General features: G+C 53.0%; 1 protein-coding gene across 3 annotated transcripts in view; it reads left to right on the forward strand.

The window, feature by feature from the left end:
- Positions 1 to 21,705, forward strand: part of LOC138795156 (DNA (cytosine-5)-methyltransferase 3A-like) — a 99,931-nt gene that overhangs the window by 41,840 nt on the left and 36,386 nt on the right. For 2 of the 3 annotated variants that reach the window (XM_069974137.1, XM_069974138.1), the window contains exons 4-10: positions 3,096 to 3,224; positions 5,747 to 5,872; positions 6,988 to 7,101; positions 9,419 to 9,499; positions 15,311 to 15,355; positions 15,444 to 15,523; positions 15,661 to 15,773. In XM_069974137.1, coding sequence (XP_069830238.1) covers positions 3,096 to 3,224; positions 5,747 to 5,872; positions 6,988 to 7,101; positions 9,419 to 9,499; positions 15,311 to 15,355; positions 15,444 to 15,523; positions 15,661 to 15,773 — 688 coding nt within the window. The remainder of the gene's footprint in view (positions 1 to 3,095; positions 3,225 to 5,746; positions 5,873 to 6,987; positions 7,102 to 9,418; positions 9,500 to 15,310; positions 15,356 to 15,443; positions 15,524 to 15,660; positions 15,774 to 21,705) is intronic. The other variant, XM_069974139.1, reaches the window with a different exon arrangement.

Raw genomic sequence — 21,705 nt, forward strand, 5'->3', positions numbered from 1 at the left:
GGGAAGGGGGAGGGGCAGAGGATGTCACTGGGCAGGGGGAGGGGCAGAGGATGTCACTGGGCAGGGGGAGGGGCAGAGGATGTCACTGGGAAGGGGGAGGGGCAGAGGATGTCACTGGCCAGGGGGAGGGGCAGAGGATGTCACTGGGCAGTGCAGGGGATGGGGCAGAGAATTTCACTGGGCAGTGCAGGGGAGGGGCAGAGAATGTCACTGGGCAGTGCAGGGGAGGGGCAGAGGATGTCACTGGGCAGTGCAGGGGAGGGGCAGAGGATGTCACTGGGCAGTGCAGGGGGAGGGGCAGAGAATGTCACTGGGCAGGGGGAGGGGCAGATGATGTCACTGGGCAAGGGGAGGGGCAGAGGATGTCACCAGGTGGGTTGGTGGGTCAGGATTTAGAGAATGTCCATCATCTCTAGTGATCAGTGGTCATTTCCTCCGGTATATCCCAGGGGGCAGGGGGGCTCCTGTGTATCCCCTCACCTCCATCCTATATTATAGCAACTACCCCTCCAATCCACTTCGTCCAGAACCCAGGTGAGTAGGCGCAGGTCGTCCACCACAAGGGACAGATCATAGGGAATATAAGATGTAATAAGCAAAACAATAAAATACATAAAAGGGTAAAAGCACAACGTGTTTCCAGGCCGGAGCTGCCTCTTCCTCAGGTGCATGAGGGGACTGAACTATCACACTCTATATATATAAGAACAAAGGAAATTACATCATCATTCATACAAACAAAGATGGCGCTCAATTTAAAGAGACAGTACCAAATAAATACAACTTGACAAGTAATAAAAGTTACAATGCAACAAACATAAAGAAAACCAATATAAGACTATAGCGATATATGTAACTAATTCTGGGCATGTAAACCAGCTTTTATTTCAAACTCTCAATGGTCTTATCTGTTCCCGGTGACAGCCGCTCCCCCCTCCTCCTCCTCTCGGCGGTCTCACCTGTTCCCGGTGACAGTCGCTCCCCTCCTCCTCTCGGTGGTCTCACCTGTTCCCGGTGACAGTCGCTCCCCTCCTCCTCCTCTCGGTGGTCTCACCTGTTCCCGGTGACAGTCGCTCCCCTCCTCCTCCTCTCGGCGGTCTCACCTGTTCCCGGTGACAGTCGCTCCCCTCCTCCTCCTCTCGGTGGTCTCACCTGTTCCCGGTGACAGTCGCTCCCCTCCTCCTCCTCTCGGCGGTCTCACCTGTTCCCGGTGACAGTCACTCCCCTCCTCCTCTCGGTGGTCTCACCTGTTCCCGGTGACCTGTCGCTCCCCTCCTCCTCCTCTCGGCGGTCTCACCTGTTTCCGGTGACAGTCGCTCCCCTCCTCCTCCTCTCGGTGGTCTCACCTGTTCCCGGTGACAGTCGCTCCCCTCCTCCTCCTCTCGGCGGTCTCACCTGTTCCCGGTGACAGTCACTCCCCTCCTCCTCTCGGTGGTCTCACCTGTTCCCGGTGACCTGTCGCTCCCCTCCTCCTCCTCTCGGTGGTCTCACCTGTTCCCGGTGACAGTCGCTCCCCTCCTCCTCCTCTCGGCGGTCTCACCTGTTCCCGGTGACAGTCGCTCCCCTCCTCCTCTCGGTGGTCTCACCTGTTCCCGGTGACAGTCGCTCCCCTCCTCCTCCTCTCGGTGGTCTCACCTGTTCCCGGTGACAGTCTCCCCCCTCCTTCTCCTCTCGGTGGTCTCACCTGTTCCCGGTGACAGCCGCCTCACCTCCCCCTCCTCTCGGTGGTCTCACCTGTTCCCGGTGACAGTCACTCCCCTCCTCCTCTCGGTGGTCTCACCTGTTCCCGGTGACCTGTCGCTCCCCTCCTCCTCCTCTCGGTGGTCTCACCTGTTCCCGGTGACAGTCGCTCCCCTCCTCATCTCGGTGGTCTCACCTGTTCCCGGTGACAGCCGCTCCCCCCTCCTCCTCCTCTCGGTGGTCTCACCTGTTCCCGGTGACAGCCGCTCTCCCCTCCTCCTCCTCCTCTTGGTAGTCTCACCTGTTCCTGGTGACAGCCGCTCTCCCCTCCTCCTCCTCTGGGTGGTCTCACCTGTTCCCGGTGACAGCCGCTCCCCCCTCCTCCTCCTCTCGGTGGTCTCACCTGTTCCCGGTGACAGCCGCTCTCCCCTCCTCCTCCTCCTCCTCTGGGTGGTCTCACCTGTTCCCGGTGACAGCCGCTCTCCCCTCCTCCTCCTCCTCCTCTGGGTGGTCTCACCTGTTCCCGGTGACAGCCGCTCTCCCCTCCTCCTCCTCCTCTGGGTGGTCTCACCTGTTCCCGGTGACAGCCGCCTCGCCTCCCCCTCCTCTCGGTGGTCTCACCTGTTCCCGGTGACAGCCGCTACCCCCTCCTCCTCCTCTCGGTGGTCTCACCTGTTCCCGGTGACAGTCTCCCCCCTCCTTCTCCTCTCGGTGGTCTCACCTGTTCCCGGTGACAGCCTCTCTACCCTCCTCCTCCTCCTCTCGGTGGTCTCACCTGTTCCCGGTGACAGCCTCTCTACCCTCCTCCTCCTCCTCTCGGTGGTCTCACCTGTTCCCGGTGACAGCCGCTCCCCCCTCCTCCTCCTCTCTCATTGAGACCATTTGGAGCTTGTGCGCACAACCTGAAAATCCAGTATGTCTGTCTATTTATTATGAGACCATTGAGCTGGTATAGTCTTATATGTTTGTTGCATTGTATTTTTTATTACTTGTCAAGTTGTATTTATTTGGTACTGTCTCTTTAAATTGAGCGCCATCTTTATTTTTATGAATGACAATGTCATTTCCTTTGTTCTTATATATATATATAGAGTGTGATAGTTGTGCTTTTACCCTTTTATGTATTTTATTGTTTTGGTTATTACATCTTATATTCCCTATGATCTGTCCCTTGTGGTGGACGACCTGCGCCTACTTACCTGGGTTCTAGATGAAGTGGATTGGGGGGGGGGGGGGTTGCTGATTCCCCCCAATTGTGTGGTCACAGGAGGATGGGGGTCCCATAGTCCCGCAGACGCTGTAGTGAGGGTTATGCCTCGGTCTGCCCATCTCCCCCAGGTCAGGGCGCCCACCCTTACGGCTGTTTGATACTTCTACACCATGGAGCGCTGTCTCTGCTTGTTCCTATATTATAGCAGACTACATATATGTGGAGTCCAGTGAGGAGGAGGATGAACCAGGTTCTACAGCGGGAAGCTCAAAGAGGAAGAAGATGATAAATGATGATGATGATGATGATGAAGATGAAGATGACAACACATCAGGTGCCGCCATGTTTCTATTTACTGTCTTTTATGGGGGAGGGGTGAATTATCAATACCTGTGTCTGTATGCTGACACCCCCCCATATCACTGACCACACAGTGCCCCCCCATATCCCTGACCACACAGTGCCCCCATATCACTGACCACACAGTGCCCCCCATATCACTGCCACACAGTGCCCCCATATCACCGACCACACAGTGTCCCTATATCACTGACCACACAGTGCCCCCAATATCACTGACAGTGCCCCCCATATCACTGATCACACAGTGCCCCCCATATCACCAACCACACAGTGCCCCCCATATCACTGCCACACAGTGCCCCCATATCACTGACCACACAGTGCCCCCCATATCACCGACCACACAGTGCCCCCCATATCACTGACCACACAGTGCCCCCATATCACCGACCACACAGTGCCCCCCATATCACTGACCACACAGTGCCCCCCATATCACTGACCACACAGTGCCCCCCATATCACTGACCACACACTGCCTCCCATATCACCGACCACACAGTGCCCCCCATATCACTGACCACACAGTGCCCCCCATATCACTGACCACACAGTGCCCCCATATCACCGACCACACAGTGCCCCCATATCACCGACCACACAGTGCCCCCCATATCACCGACCACACAGTGCCACCCATATCACCGACCACACAGTGCCCCCCATATCACTGACCACACAGTGCTCCCCCCATATCCCTGACCACACAGTGCCCCCCATATCCCTGACCACACAGTGCCCCCATATCCCTGACCACACAGTGCCCCCAATATCACTGACCACACAGTGCCCCCCATATCACTGACCACACAGTGCCCCCCATATCACTGACCACACAGTGCCCCCATATCACTGACCACACAGTGCCCCCCATATCACTGACCACACAGTGTCCCCATATCACCGACCACACAGTGCCCCCCATATCCCTGACCACACAGTGCCCCCCATATCACTGCGACACAGTGCCCCCATATCACCGACCACACAGTGTCCCCATATCACTGACCCAGTAGTGGATTATAATAGGGGCGTTTTGGGCGGCAGCCCGGGGCCCTGAGCTCCTGGGGGGCCCATGACCACCCAAAAAGACTTATACTTTCAATGGTGTACTGTCTCCTGGCTACACTTCTGCCATGATTTGCAAAAAATCACTGTGTTTTTATGGCAATTTTGCACAAATCAGGACATCATGATATTATCTGTCCTGTACTATGAACGCCACGCTAGTGCTGCCATAGTTACAGTGGGGTGGGGGGGCCCAGGCTTATTGAACAGCCCGGGGCCTATGGTAAAGTTAATGCGCCCCTGCACTGACCACACAGTGCCCCCCATATCACCGACCACACAGTGCCCCCCATATCACCGACCACACAGTGCCCCCCATATCACTGACCACACAGTGCTCCCATATCCCTGACCACACAGTGCCCCCCATATCACCAACCACACAGTGCCCCCCATATCACTGCCACACAGTGCCCCCATATCACCGACCACACAGTGCCCCCCATATCACCAACCACACAGTGCCCCCCATATCACTGACAGTGCCCCCCATATGACTGACCACACAGTGCCCCCCATATCACTGACCACACAGTGCCCCCCATATCACCGACCACACAGTGCCCCCCATATCACTGACAGTGCCCCCCATATGACTGACCACATAGTGCCCCCCATATCACCGACCACACAGTGCCTCCATATCCCTGACCACACAGTGCCCCCCATATCACCTACCACACAGTGCCCCCCATATCACTGACCACACAGTGCCCCCCATATCACCGACCACACATTGCCCCCCATATCACTGACCACACAGTGCCCCCCCATATCACCGACCACACAGTGCCCCCCATATCACTGACCACACAGTGCTCCCCCATATCACTGACAGTGCCCCCCATATCACTGACCACACAGTGCCCCCCCATATCACTGACCACACAGTGTCCCCCATATCACCGACCACACAGTGCCCCCCATATCACTGACCACACAGTGCGCCCCATATCACTGACCACACAGTGCCCCCCATATCACTGACCACACAGTGCCCCCTATATCACTGACCACACAGTGCCCCCATATCACCGACCACACAGTGCCCCCCATATCACTGACCACACAGTGCCCCCATATCACCGACCACACAGTGCCCCCCATATCACTGACCACACAGTGCCCCCCATATCACTGACCACACAGTGCCCCCATATCACCGACCACACAGTGCCCCCCATATCACTGACCACACAGTGCCCCCCATATCACTGACCACACAGTGCCCCCCATATCACTGACCACACAGTGCCCCCATATTCCTGACCACACAGTGCCCCCCATATCCCATAGTCCCGCAGACGCTGTAGTGAGGGTTATGCCTCGGTCTGCCCATCTCCCCCAGGTCAGGGCGCCCACCCTTACCGCTGTTTGATACTTCTACACCATGGAGCGCTGTCTCTGCTTGTTCCTATATTATAGCAGACTACATATATGTGGAGTCCAGTGAGGAGGAGGATGAACCAGGTTCTACAGCGGGAAGCTCAAAGAGGAAGAAGATGATAAATGATGATGATGATGATGATGATGAAGATGACAACACATCAGGTGCCGCCATGTTTCTATTTACTGTCTGTTATGGGGGAGGGGTGAATTATCAATACCTGTGTCTGTATGCTGACACCCCCCCATATCACTGACCACACAGTGCCCCCCCATATCCCTGACCACACAGTGACCCCCATATCACCGACCACACAGTGCCCCCAATATCACTGACCACACAGCGACCCCCATATCACTGACCACACAGTGCCCCCAATATCACTGACCACACAGTGCCCCCAATATCACTAACCACACAGTGCCCCCAATATCACTGACAGTGCCCCCCATATCACTGATCACACAGTGCCCCCCATATCACCAACCACACAGTGCCCCCCATATCACTGCCACAGTGCCCCCATATCACTGACCACACAGTGCCCCCCATATCACCGACCACACAGTGCCCCCCATATCACTGACCACACAGTGCCCCCATATCACCGACCACACAGTGCCCCCCATATCACTGACCACACAGTGCCCCCCATATCACTGACCACACAGCGACCCCCATATCACTGACCACACAGTGCCCCCAATATCACTGACCACACAGTGCCCCCAATATCACTGACAGTGCCCCCCATATCACTGATCACACAGTGCCCCCCATATCACCAACCACACAGTGCCCCCCATATCACTGCCACACAGTGCCCCCATATCACTGACCACACAGTGCCCCCCATATCACCGACCACACAGTGCCCCCCATATCACTGACCACACAGTGCCCCCATATCACCGACCACACAGTGCCCCCCATATCACTGACCACACAGTGCCCCCCATATCACCGACCACACAGTGCCCCCATATCACCGACCACACAGTGCCCCCCATATCACTGACCACACAGTGCCCCCCCCCATATCACGGACCACACAGTGCCCCCATATCACCGACCACACAGTGCCCCCCATATCACTGACCACACAGTGCCCCCATATTCCTGACCACACAGTGCCCCCCATATCCCATAGTCCCGCAGACGCTGTAGTGAGGGTTATGCCTCGGTCTGCCCATCTCCCCCAGGTCAGGGCGCCCACCCTTACCGCTGTTTGATACTTCTACACCATGGAGCGCTGTCTCTGCTTGTTCCTATATTATAGCAGACTACATATATGTGGAGTCCAGTGAGGAGGAGGATGAACCAGGTTCTACAGCGGGAAGCTCAAAGAGGAAGAAGATGATAGATGATGATGATGATGATGACAACACATCAGGTGCCCCCATGTTTCTACATAATCTATGTTTCTATGATATGGGGGGGCACTGTGTGGTCAGTGATATTGGGGGCACTGTGTGGTCGGTGATATGGGGGGCACTGTGTGGTCGGTGATATGGGGGGCACTGTGTGGTCGGTGATATGGGGGGCACTGTGTGGTCAGTGATATGGGGGGGCACTGTGTGGTCAGTGTCATGGGGGGGCACTGTGTGGTCGGTGATATGGGGGGCACTGTGTGGTCAGTAATATTGGGGTCACTGTGTGGTCAGTGATATGGGGGTCACTGTGTGGTCAGTGATATGGGGGGGCACTGTGTCGTCAGTGACATGGGGGGGCACTGTGTGGCAGTGATATGGGGGGCACTGTATGGTCGGTGATATGGGGGGCACTGTGTGGTCAGTGATATGGGGGGGCACTGTGTGGTCAGTGATATGGGGGGGCACTGTGTGGTCGGTGATATGGGGGGCACTGTGTGGTCAGTGACATGGGGGGGCACTGTGTGGCAGTGATATGGGGGGCACTGTGTGGTCGGTGATATGGGGGGCACTGTGTGGTCAGTGACATGGGGGGGCACTGTGTGGCAGTGATATGGGGGGCACTGTGTGGTCGGTGATATGGGGGGCACTGTGTGGTCAGTGATATGGGGGGCACTGTGTGGTCAGTGATATGGGGGGGCACTGTGTGGTCAGTGATATGGGGGGCACTGTGTGGTCAGTGATATGGGGGGGCACTGTGTGGTCAGTGATATGGGGGGCACTGTGTGGTCAGTGATATGGGGGGCACTGTGTGGTCAGTGATATGGGGGGGCATTGTGTGGTCGGTGATATGGGGGGCACTGTGTCGTCAGTGACATGGGGGGGCACTGTGTGGCAGTGATATGGGGGGCACTGTGTGGTCGGTGATATGGGGGGCACTGTGTGGTCAGTGATATGGGGGGCACTGTGTGGTCAGTGATATGGGGGGCACTGTGTGGTCGGTGATATGGGGGCACTGTGTCGTCAGTGACATATGGGGGCACTGTGTCGTCAGTGACATGGGGGGGCACTGTGTGGTCAGTGATATGGGGGGCACTGTGTGGTCGGTGATATGGGGGCACTGTGTCGTCAGTGACATGGGGGGGCACTGTGTGGCAGTGATATGGGGGGCACTGTGTGGTCGGTGATATGGGGGGCACTGTGTGGCAGTGATATGGGGGGCACTGTGTGGTCGGTGATATGGGGAGCACTGTGTGGTCAGTGATATGGGAGCGCTGTGTGGTCAGTGATATGGGGGGGCACTGTGTGGTCGGTGATATGGGGGGTCACTGTGTGGTCAGTGATATTGGGGGGCACTGTGTGGTCAGTGATATGGGGGGGGCACTGTGTGGTCAGTGATATGGGGGGCACTGTGTGGTCAGTGATATCGGGGGGCACTGTGTGGTCGGTGATATGGGGCACTGTGTGGTCGGTGATATGGGGGGCACTGTGTGGTCAGTGATATGGGGGGCACTGTATGGTCGGTGATATGGGGGGCACTGTGTGGTCAGTGATATGGGGGGGGCACTTTGTGGTCAGTGATATGGGGGGGCACTGTGTGGTCAGTGATATGGGGGCATTGTGTGGTCAGTGATATGGGTGGCACTGTGTGGCAGTGATATGGGGGTCTCTATGGCTTTTAGAACTGTATTGTATTAAAACACATGGTGGGGGACATGTATATTGGGCGGGGGGGGACATGTATACAGGGCGGGGGGGACATGTATACAGGGTGGGGGGGACATGTATACTGAGCGGGGGGACATGTATACAGGTGGGGGGACATGTATACAGGCGGGGGGACATGTATACTTAGCGGGGGGACATGTATACTGGGCGGGGGGGACATGTATACTGGGCGGGGGGGACATGTATACAGGGCAGGGGGGACATGTATACAGGGCGAGGGGACATGTATACTGGGCGGGGGGGACATGTATACAGGGCAGGGGGGACATGTATACAGGGCGGGGGGTATGTATTCTGGGCGGGGGGGACATGTATACTGGGCGGGGGGACATGTATACTGGGCGGGGGGGACATGTATACAGGGCAGGGGGGACATGTATACAGGGCGAGGGGACATGTATACTGGGCGGGGGGGACATGTATACAGGGCAGGGGGGACATGTATACAGGGCGGGGGGTATGTATTCTGGGCGGGGGGGACATGTATACTGGGCGGGGGGACATGTATACTGGGCGGGGGGGACATGTATACAGGGCAGGAGGGACATGTATACAGGCGGGGGGATGCGTATATCACATATGGGTGGTCTGACTGATCCCTTTTCCTTACAGTCGATTATATCTATGTTCCTGATGATGAGGAATCGTATCTCATGGAGAAAGCGAGGAGAAAGAGGAATCTGCAGAAACGAGGTCAGTCCAAGAAAGATAACTAACATGGTACAACCCGGAGGGGGGGGGACAGGGAGCCGGAGGGGGGGACAGAGAGCCGGAGGGGGGGGGGCCAGAGAGCCGGAGGGGGGGGTGCGATGCCCTGACCCGAGGGGGTCACTCCGCAGTGCGGATGGTATTGCAGGCAGTAACTGGGGCAGCTGTGGGATGTAGAGTGGTCCTGGTTAGGGCATGAGGGTGGGAAAGCTGTAGGCCGGTCTGCGGTACTATGCGGAGACACTGGGCATGCGATTCCTCGTTGTACCTAGTCAGGGCACCAGATATTGGACACCAATGCCAGGGCTCAGTAACAGCAGTGGTTACAGTTTTATTGTAACTGAGGTAACTGGTAGCAACAGTCTCTTCCGGATGCAACCGGGTATATAGCAGATTTGTACAAACAGAGCAAAGGTGGTGCTGCATAGGCTGAGGCGAAGCGTGCCGGATGATGGGAGTAGTAGTGATAGAGGAATAGTGAGGCTGGGTGGATTAGAGTACTTGCAGTGAATATCTTGAATTGATGAGGAGATGGAGAACCGGAACGACACCCAGATGAGAGGATACTCCAGGTACTTGAGCAGGCGATCAGCCGATAACTGCAACAGCAACGCACCAGCCACTCTTCTGTGGCCGCAGGAACACATCCGTCCTTCTTGAGGTAGAGGACAGAACTATCCAATAAGGGGAAGTCACATGGTAACCCCTGGCCAAAGCTAAACGGCCATTGGAGGAACCATGGTTACGGGGCACGGTCACGTGATCACCAGCCTCTGCATACCACTGTACATAGTTATACACACAGAAACATACATAGAATTGTACAGGATCCTGAGAGCAATAGGGGTAAAACAGCAAGTAGTTGCAGTGCATAGAGTTACCAGGACAGGCAGGACCATAATAATAAAAATAGACTTAAAGTGAGAAAGGGACAGCCTGTTCTGGGACACTGCATACCTCCCTAGCAAGTTTGAGCCGACCTCGGCGAATCTGGAGGGGTACATGAATGGACTGGACAATTAGACAACAGGAATGAATGGTGACTGTGAGTGTTGAAGTGTGTGTTTCCCACGCTCAAGGCACAGGTGGCAACAGGGAGAGTGAAGAAGAAGAAAACCCTAGTGGCAGGACTTCACCTAGGGGTGCCTAACTTACTCTGGTTACAGGTAGTTAGTGCGTGAACCATCTGACATGTAAGCCAGGACAACTTAACTGCTGGCGGGTGACCCTCAATATTCCAGCCAGTTAGACAGTAGGTTTACAGTGAAATGTGTTACCCTACTGGAAAAAGAGAACTGTGAAGACCTGTGTACTGCCTTGGGTGTTTGTGTGAAGTGTCCTGGACACCTGGAAGAGAAAGAATAAAATAATAAAAGCAAACATACATCTAGGTACCCTCATACACACCACCCAATCATACCACACAAGCACTCCATAGGCCGAACACACGAAAAGGAATCCAGGGTGCGATGTGTATGGACAAATGTAAAGGTTGAGTGTGACTATGTGTGATAACTACTATGTGGGGACAAGACAGAGGTGAACAAATACTGGAAACAAAAGGAAGGGAAACACAGAAGACAACAAACACTGTGAGGTCTTAAGGTGAACTGGCTCAAATAGATCTGAAGAAATCTGAAGAAAACTGGCTCCACTAATCTTTCCAGTTGTAGATATAATAATACTGTAATGGAAAACACAAGACTTTATAAGAAAATACACTCCTACAAAACTATACTTTCTCTGAGATGTATATAGACTGACTTCTCTTACTCAGAGGAGGAGCTATCTGACTCTGACACCAGAAAAATATAGACTGTTTTCCAAAAGAGGCGCTCTACTCTGAGTGGAGACAAGGTTCTTCGGCTCGGTTCTACTCTGAGGCTCTCAGGGACCTTCTGCTGACTCAGAGGAGGAAATACACAAATACCCTTGATACGACTTGAAGTGCAACATAGAAATAGGTGCATCACTAGAATAAGTGCAATAATAACCTGTTGATATCCCATAATCATAAAAAGTACTTTGGGGAATAATGGGTTAAGTGTCTCTGTTAGGTGGAGTCTCTTTTAGGCAATTAGACCATTGTCCATGTAAAAGGCTCTGGGACAGGCACTAGAGAATGGGACGGGCACTAGAGAATGGGACGGGCACTAGAGAATGGGACAGGCACTAGAGAATGGGACGGGCACTAGAGAATGGGACGGGCACTAGAGAATGGGACAGGCACTAGAGAATGGGACAGGCACTAGAGAATGGGACGGGCACTAGAGAATGGGACGGGCAGTAGAGAATGGGACGGGCACTAGAGAATGGGACAGGCACTAGAGAATGGGACGGGCACTAGAGAATGGGACGGGCACTAGAGAATGGGACGGGCACTAGAGAATGGGACGGGCACTAGAGAATGGGACGGGCACTAGAGAATGGGACGGGCACTAGAGAATGGGACGGGCACTAGAGAATGGGACGGGCACTAGAGAATGGGACAGGCACTAGAGAATGGGACGGGCACTAGAGAATGGGACGGGCACTAGAGAATGGGACGGGCACTAGAGAATGGGACGGGCACTAGAGAATGGGACGGGCACTAGAGAATGGGACGGGCACTAGAGAATGGGACGGGCACTAGAGAATGGGACAGGCACTAGAGAATGGGACAGGCACTAGAGAATGGGACGGGCACTAGAGAATGGGACAGGCACTAGAGAACAATACAATAACCTGAGTGTCCATCATCACATGGCTGGATAGTGCAGGGAGCTTGGTCAGGAGGACCAGGTGCGAACCTTAAACGTTGCAGATAAACTTTAATCACACAAGAACCTGAACAGAGCAGAACAGTAAACAACAAAAGAAAAAAAAAACAACAGAACAGTATATCCCATAGGGCCGAGCTCCGGACTGGAGCCTTAATAGGAGGCAGAGGACTCCCCAGCAGGTTTCTTCCTCTTCTTCTGCCATGGGTAGCAAACACATGGAGGGCCAGAAGAAGAGGCATCCCTAGGGGTAGTGGTGATCACAATGCTAGGGGTTACCGTGGTGACAGGGGAGACTATAGGAGCCACATGATATGTCACCGTGGTGACAGGGAAGAAGCGGCTTTAGCCACCACAGTGGAAGCAGCAGACGGAACCGATGTGGGGGTGGAAGCTGCAGCTCTGGAAATAGCCTTGAGAGATCCCAAGGGGGTAAAGTCTTGCCAGTCCTCGTCCCAATCCTCTGAGGGGGTTGGCAAGAAGGGCCGTTGTACAGCCTTCTTAGGCCTAGTCACAGCTGCAGCCCAGGGACCTTTGGGGACCCTACGAGGGTATATTCCACAATCTCCCCGGGAGTGAGGTTGTTCAGATAACCCGGCTGATAGTCCCTCGTAACAGCCCGGCGATTGACTAACACCAGGAGGCCGGTGTATGAGTCCATCACTAAGCCATAACCCCGCTTCTTATCAAACTTAGTGACGGTGCCCCTTCTTCTCTCCAGAGGGGCTGAGCCTGGCCTGGGTCATTTGAGCTTCCGAATAAAGAGCCGCTCGGATGCAGCATTGGACTCCAGGTATGGGGTGTAGGGGTGTCCCCAGAGCGGGGCATAATCCGGGTAAGGCACGGCAGGAGGCGGTTCAGGCGCTAGGCCGGTTTTGACAGGTGGTACCTCACTGGCACTGGGAGCTGTGGTGGTGTGCCGGACAGAAGTAGAGGCGCTGGTACCGTCGTAACCATAGTGAAAGTGGTTTTAGTGGCGGGCGGAAGCAGAAACAGTGCCTGTCGGATCTCCTCTGCTAGCTTAACGATGGCTGGCTCATCCCGGAACACCCACTGGGGTAATGGAGGTGTCTCGGGCCCCGGAAGCCGCCAGGGGCTCGTAAAGCAGGAAGCTTTGAGGTTTCTTTCCCCGCTAGGGACAGGGATAGGGGGCCCCGGGGCTTCACTACTCACACTCAAGTCACCGTCTGGTGAAGTGGATCCTCCGATGGAGAAGGCCAGGTCGGATTCACTAGAACGGCCAGTGCCCAAGGAGAGACTGTCATCAGCTAAGGACTCCTCGGCCCGGTCAGTGCGGAGCGGAGTGGAGGCCCGGGTGGAACCTGCGTCCTCCGACGCAGCGGAGCCTCTGCTGGAGTCGCTGTCCGGAGGTAGCGGAGCTAGGAGACAGGCCTGGTCCAATTCCAATAGGCTTTCGGGACACTCGGGCACTACTGGAGCAGCGGCAGCAGAGATGCACTCCTCGGGGGTCGCCATGTTGTCACGTTCTGGCGCGGCCTTGAGGACCTGGGAGGAGGCGGAGCGCAGGGGCTGAAGTTCCGGCCCTGTAGTCTGCCCGGCAACAGTGACGTCATCTGGCACAGGCAGCCAATCAGGACCAGTCCATGCAAAGTCTATGGTGCGATTCCCGCTCTTTAGCAGCAAGGCGGTTAACCCCCTCCTCTCCGGGGTATGGCGCAGCTAAAAATTGAAGAAGACAGCGGCCATTTTGTGCACAGTCTGAGGCCCGGAGCACTTCAATTACACCCATGATAATCGGGCAAAGTCTCTTTGGGGGACGACTAGCTTGCAGACAGTAGAATGATGGACACCGCCTGGTGTATCCTGTTCGTGACGCCAAAATGCGATGCCCTGACCCGAGGGGGTCACTCCGCAGTGCGGATGGTATTGCAGCCAGTAACCGGGGCAGCTGTGGGATGTAGAGTGGTCACGGTTAGGGCACGAGGGTGGCACAGCTGGAGGCCGGTCTGCAGTACTATGCAGGACTTGCAGAGCAAGGGTGGTGCTGCATAGGCTGAGAGTGAAACGTGCCGGATGATGGGAGTAGTAGTGATAGAGGAATAGAGAGGCTGGGTGGATTAGAGTACTTGCAGTGAATATCTTGAGTTGATGAGGAGATGGAGAACAGGAACGACACCCAGATGAGAGGATACTCCTGGCACTTGAGCAGACGGACAGCCGATAACTGCAACAGCAACGCACCAGCCTCTCTTCTAAAGGTGAAGAGGGGCTGCAGGAATACATCCGTCCTTCTTGAGGTAGAGGACAGAACTACGCAATAATGGGAAGTCACATGGTAACCCCTGGCCAAAGCTCGACGGCCATTGGAGGAACCATGGCTACGGGGCACGGTCACGTGATCACCAGCCTCTGTATACCACTGTACATAGTTATACACACAGAAACATACATAGAATTGTACAGGATCCTGAGAGCAATAGGGGTGAAACAGCAAGTAGTTGCAGTGCATAGAGTTACCAGGACAGGCAGGACCATAATAATAAAAGTAGATTTAAAGTGAGAAAGGGACAGCCTGTACTGGGACACTGCAGGGGGACAGAGAGCCGGAGGGGGGGACAGAGAGCCAGAGGAGGGGGGGGGACAGAGTGCCGGAGGGGGGGGGCAGAGAGCCAGAGGGGGGGGACAGAGAGTTACAACATGGGTACAGATTATGGTATAACATGGGTACAAATAATGGTATAAAATGGGTGCAGATTATGGTATAAAATGGGTACGGCTATTGATATAACATGGGTACAGATTATGGTATAACATGGGCACAGATTATGATATAACATAGGTACAGATTATGGTATAACATGGGCACAGATTATGGTATAAGATGGGCACAGATTATGGTATAACATGGTTGCAGATTATGGTATAAAATGGACATAGATTATGGTATAACATGGGCGCAGATTATGGTATAACATGGGTACAGATTATGATATAACATAGTTACAGATTATGGTATAACATGGGCACAGATTATGGTATAACATGGGTACACATATGGGTCCTTTCTGTTTTTCAGGGCGCCTCATTGATGATGTGAGGAAGGAGCTAAGAGACCTGGAAGGTGAGGGACGTGTGTGGAGTCTCCACTCATACTCATACTCGTATCTCCCACCATCAGACCATCTTGTGACGTCTTCTCCTTCTTACAGATTTTTGCCTGGCTTGTGGAGTCCTGGGCGTCACCGGCCGGCACCCCCTCTTTGTTGGGGGTCTGTGCAGCAGATGTACGGTAATGATTCTCCCATAGAGTATACAGGGGACTACAATCATGAGGAGGCTGTGATATACAGGGGTCACCGGGGGGGGGGGGTATATCTGCGGCGGACCCACCCTCATACACTGCTGTCCCTCCTCTCCCCCCTGTAGACCTGGTTCCTGAGCTGGGGCTACTATGTAGACGAGGAGGGGCGGCAGAGCTACTGCAGTGTCTGCTCCTCTGGGGAGAAGATCCTGATCTGCAGCAACAGGAGCTGCTGGAGGTGAGAGATGGGGGGATAGGTGACCCCAAGGGAAGCGGGCACTCACCCATAATGTACCAGGGCAAGGGACAAAAAGGTCCCCACCCATAGTGCCCTCCCTCAATAACATTAGTAATAACAGTAATAATGTGCCCCCCATACAGTAATAATGTGCCCCACACACAGAAATAATGTGCCCACACACAGTAATAATGTGCCCCCCACACACAAAGTAATAATGTGCCCCCCCACACACGGTAATAATGTGCCCCCACACAGTAATAATGTGCCCCCACACACAGTAATAATGTGCCCCCCACACACACAGTAATAATGTGCCCCCCCACACAGTAATAATGTGCCCCCACACAGTAATAATGTGCCCCCACACACAGTAATAATGTGCCCCCACACACAGTAATAATGTGCCCCCCACACACACAGTAATAATGTGCCCCCCACACACAGTAATAATGTGCCCCCACACACAGTAATAATGTGCCCCCACACACAGTAATAATGTGCCCCCACACAGTAATAATGTGCCCCCCCACACAGTAATAATGTGCCCCCACACACAGTAATAATGTGCCCCCACACAGTAATAATGTGCCCCCACACAGTAATAATGTGCCCCCACACACAGTAATAATGTGCCCCCACACAGTAATAATGTGCCCCCACACAGTAATAATGTGCCCCCACACGGTAATAATGTGCCCCCACACACACAGTAATAATCTGCCCCCACACAGTAATAATGTGCCCCCACACGGTAATAATGTGCCCCCACACACACAGTAATAATGTGCCCCCACACACAGTAATAATGTGTCCCCACACACACAGTAATAATGTGCCCCCCCACACACACAGTAATAATGTGCCCCCCCACACACACAGTAATAATGTGCCCCCCCACACACAGTAATAATGTGCCCCCACACAGTAATAATGTGCCCCCACACACAGTAATAATGTGCCCCCACACACAGTAATAATGTGCCCCCACACACAGTAATAATGTGCCCCCCCACACAGTAATAATGTGCCCCCACACAGTAATAATGTGCCCACACACAGTAATAATGTGCCCCCACACACAATAATAATGTGCCCCCCATACAGTAATAATGTGCCCCCACACACACAGTAATAATGTGCCCCCCATACAGTAATAATGTGCCCCCACACAGTAATAATGTGCCCCCACACACACAGTAATAATGTGCCCCCCCACACACAGTAATAATGTGCCCCCACACAGTAATAATGTGCCCCCCACACAGTAATAATGTGCCCCCACACAGTAATAATGTGCCCCCACACACAGTAATAATGTGCCCCCACACACAGTAATAATGTGCCCCCACACACAGTAATAATGTGCCCCCCACACACAGTAATAATGTGCCCCCACACAGTAATAATGTGCCTCCCCACACAGTAATAATGTGCCCCCACACACAGTAATAATGTGCCCCCACACACAGTAATAATGTGCCCCCCACACACAGTAATAATGTGCCCACACACAGTAATAATGTGCCCACACACAGTAATAATGTGCCCACACACAGTAATAATGTGCCCCCACACACACAGTAATAATGTGCCCCCCATACAGTAATAATGTGCCCCCACACACACAGTAATAATGTGCCCCCCCACACACAGTAATAATGTGCCCCCACACACACAGTAATAATGTGCCCCCCACACAGTAATAATGTGCCCCCCCACACACACAGTAATAATGTGCCCACACACACAGTAATAATGTGCCCACACACACAGTAATAATGTGCCCCCCATACAGTAATAATGTGCCCCCCACACAGTAATAATGTGCCCCCACACAGTAATAATGTGCCCCCCCACACAGTAATAATAAGCCCCCACACAGTAATAATGTGCCCACACACAGTAATAATGTGCCCTCACACAGTAATAATGTGCCCACACACAGTAATAATGTGCCCCCACACACACAGTAATAATGTGCCCCCACACACACAGTAATAATGTGCCCCCCCACACACACAGTAATAATGTGCCCCCACACACACAGTAATAATGTGCCCCCACACACACAGTAATAATGTGCCCCCCATACAGTAATAATGTGCCCCCACACACACAGTAATAATCTGCCCCCACACAGTAATAATGTGCCCCCACACACACAGTAATAATCTGCCCCCACACAGTAATAATGTGCCCCCACACACAGTAATAATGTGCCCCCACACACAGTAATAATGTGTCCCCACACACACAGTAATAATGTGCCCCCACACACACAGTAATAATCTGCCCACACACAGTAATAATGTGCCCCCCCACACAGTAATAATGTGCCCCCACACACAGTAATAATGTGTCCCCACACACACAGTAATAATGTGCCCCCCACACACACAGTAATAATGTGCCCCCCCACACACACAGTAATAATATGCCCCCCCACACACAGTAATAATGTGCCCCCCACACAGTAATAATGTGCCCCCACACACAGTAATAATGTGCCCCCACACACAGTAATAATGTGCCCCCACACACAGTAATAATGTGCCCCCCCACACAGTAATAATGTGCCCCCACACAGTAATAATGTGCCCACACACAGTAATAATGTGCCCCCACACACAGTAATAATGTGCCCCCCATACAGTAATAATGTGCCCCCACACACACAGTAATAATGTGCCCCCCATACAGTAATAATGTGCCCCCACACAGTAATAATGTGCCCCCACACACACAGTAATAATGTGCCCCCCACACACAGTAATAATGTGCCCCCACACAGTAATAATGTGCCCCCACACACAGTAATAATGTGCCCCCACACAGTAATAATGTGCCCCCACACACAGTAATAATGTGCCCCCCATACAGTAATAATGTGCCCCCACACACACAGTAATAATGTGCCCCCCATACAGTAATAATGTGCCCCCCCACACACACAGTAATAATGTGCCCCCCCACACACAGTAATAATGTGCCCCACACACAGTAATAATGTGCCCCCCACACAGTAATAATGTGCCCACACACAGTAATAATGTGCCCCCACACACAGTAATAATGTGCCCCCACACACAGTAATAATGTGCCCCCCACACAGTAATAATGTGCCCCCACACACAGTAATAATGTGCCCCCCCACACAGTAATAATGTGCCCCCACACACACAGTAATAATGTGCCCCCCACACACAGTAATAATGTGCCCCCACACACACAGTAATAATGTGCCCCCCCACACACAGTAATAATGTGCCCCCCCACACAGTAATAATGTGCCCCCACACACAGTAATAATGTGCCCCCACACACAGTAATAATGTGCCCCCACACACAGTAATAATGTGCCCCAAAACACAGTAATAATGTGCCCCCCACACACAGTAATAATGTGCCCCCACACACAGTAATAATGTGCCCCCACACACACAGTAATAATGTGCCCCCACACACAGTAATAATGTGCCCCCCACACAGTAATAATGTGCCCCCCCACACACACAGTAATAATGTGCCCCCACACACACAGTAATAATGTGCCCCCACACACACAGTAATAATGTGCCCCCCATACAGTAATAATGTGCCCCCACACACACAGTAATAACTTGCCCCCCACACACAGTAATAATGTGCCCCCACACACAGTAATAATGTGCCCCCCATACAGTAATAATGTGCCCCCACACACAGTAATAATGTGCCCCCACACACACAGTAATAATGTGCCCCCCACACACACAGTAATAATGTGCCCCCCACAACACACGTAATAATGTGCCCCCCCACACACAGTAATAATGTGCCCCCCATACAGTAATAATGTGCCCCCACACACAGTAATAATGTGCCCCCACACAACAGTAATAATGTGCCCCCCACACACAGTAATAATGTGCCCCCCCCACACAGTAATAATGTGCCCCCACACAGTAATAATGTGCCCACTACACAGTTAATAATGTGCCCCCACACACAGTAATAATGTGCCCCCCAGTACAGTAATAATGTGCCCCCCACACACACAGTAATAATGTGCCCCCCATACAGTAATAATGTGCCCCACACCAGTATAATGTGGCCCCCACACACACAGTAATAATGTGCCCCCCCACACACAGTAATAATGTGCCCCCACACAGTAATAATGTGCCCCCCACACAGTAATAATGTGCCCCCACACAGTATAATGTGCCCCCACACACAGTAATCAATAGTGCCCCCCAACACAGTAATAACTAGTGCCCCCCATACAGTAATAATGTGCCCCACACACGTAATAATTGCCCCAACACACACAGTAATAATGTGCCCCCCACACAGTAATAATGTTGCCCCACACACAGTAATAATGTGCCCCCACACACAGTAATAATGTGCCCCCCACACAGTAATAATGTGCCCCACACACAGTAATAATGTGCCCCCACAACACAGTACTAATGTGCCCCCCCACACACAGTAATAATGTGCCCCCACACACAGTAATAATGTGCCCCACCACACACCAGTAATAATGTGCCCCCACACACACAGTAATAATGTGCCCCCACACACAGTAATAATGTGCCCCCCACACAGTAATAAGTGCCCCCCACACACACAGTAATAATGTGCCCCCACACACACAGTAATAATGTGCCCACACACAGTAATAATGTGCCCCCCACACAGTAATAATGTGCCCCCCACACAGTAATAATGTGCACCCCACACAGTAATAATGTGCCCCCCAACAGTAATATATGCCCCCACACAGTAATAATGTGCCCCAACACAGTAATAATGTGCCCCCCACACAGTAATAATGTGCCCCACACACAGTAATAATGTGCCCCCACACACAGTAATAATGTGCCCCCACACACAGTAATAATGTGCCCCCCACACACAGTAATAATGTGCCCCCACACAGTAATAATGTGCCCCCCCACACAGTAATAATGTGCCCCCACACACAGTAATAATGTGCCCCCACACACAGTAATAATGTGCCCCCCACACACAGTAATAATGTGCCCACACACAGTAATAATGTGCCCACACACAGTAATAATGTGCCCACACACAGTAATAATGTGCCCCCACACACACAGTAATAATGTGCCCCCCATACAGTAATAATGTGCCCCCACACACACAGTAATAATGTGCCCACACACACAGTAATAATGTGCCCCCACACACACAGTAATAATGTGCCCCCCATACAGTAATAATGTGCCCCCACACACAGTAATAATGTGCCCCCACACAGTAATAATGTGCCCCCCACACAGTAATAATGTGCCCCCACACACACAGTAATAATGTGCCCCCCCACACACACAGTAATAATGTGCCCCCCACACAGTAATAATGTGCCCACACACACAGTAATAATGTGCCCCCCACACAGTAATAATGTGCCCCCCCACACAGTAATAATGTGCCCCCCCACACAGTAATAATGTGCCCCCCCACACAGTAATAATGTGCCCCCCCACACAGTAATAATGTGCCCACACACAGTAATAATGTGCCCCCCACACAGTAATAATGTGCCACCCCACACAGTAATAATGTGCCCCCACACACAGTAATAATGTGCCCCCACACACAGTAATAATGTGCCCCCCCACACAGTAATAATGTGCCCCCACACACAGTAATAATGTGCCCCCCACACACAGTAATAATGTGCCCCCCACACACAGTAATAATGTGCCCCCCACACACACAGTAATAATGTGCCCCCACACACAGTAATAATGTGCCCACACACAGTAATAATGTGCCCACACACAGTAATAATGTGCCCCCCATACAGTAATAATGTGCCCCCACACACACAGTAATAATGTGCCCCCCATACAGTAATAATGTGCCCCCCCACACACACAGTAATAATGTGCCCCCCCACACACAGTAATAATGT

The sequence above is a fragment of the Dendropsophus ebraccatus genome, chromosome 6 (assembly GCF_027789765.1).
Source record: "Dendropsophus ebraccatus isolate aDenEbr1 chromosome 6, aDenEbr1.pat, whole genome shotgun sequence".
Lineage (NCBI taxonomy): Eukaryota > Metazoa > Chordata > Amphibia > Anura > Hylidae > Dendropsophus > Dendropsophus ebraccatus.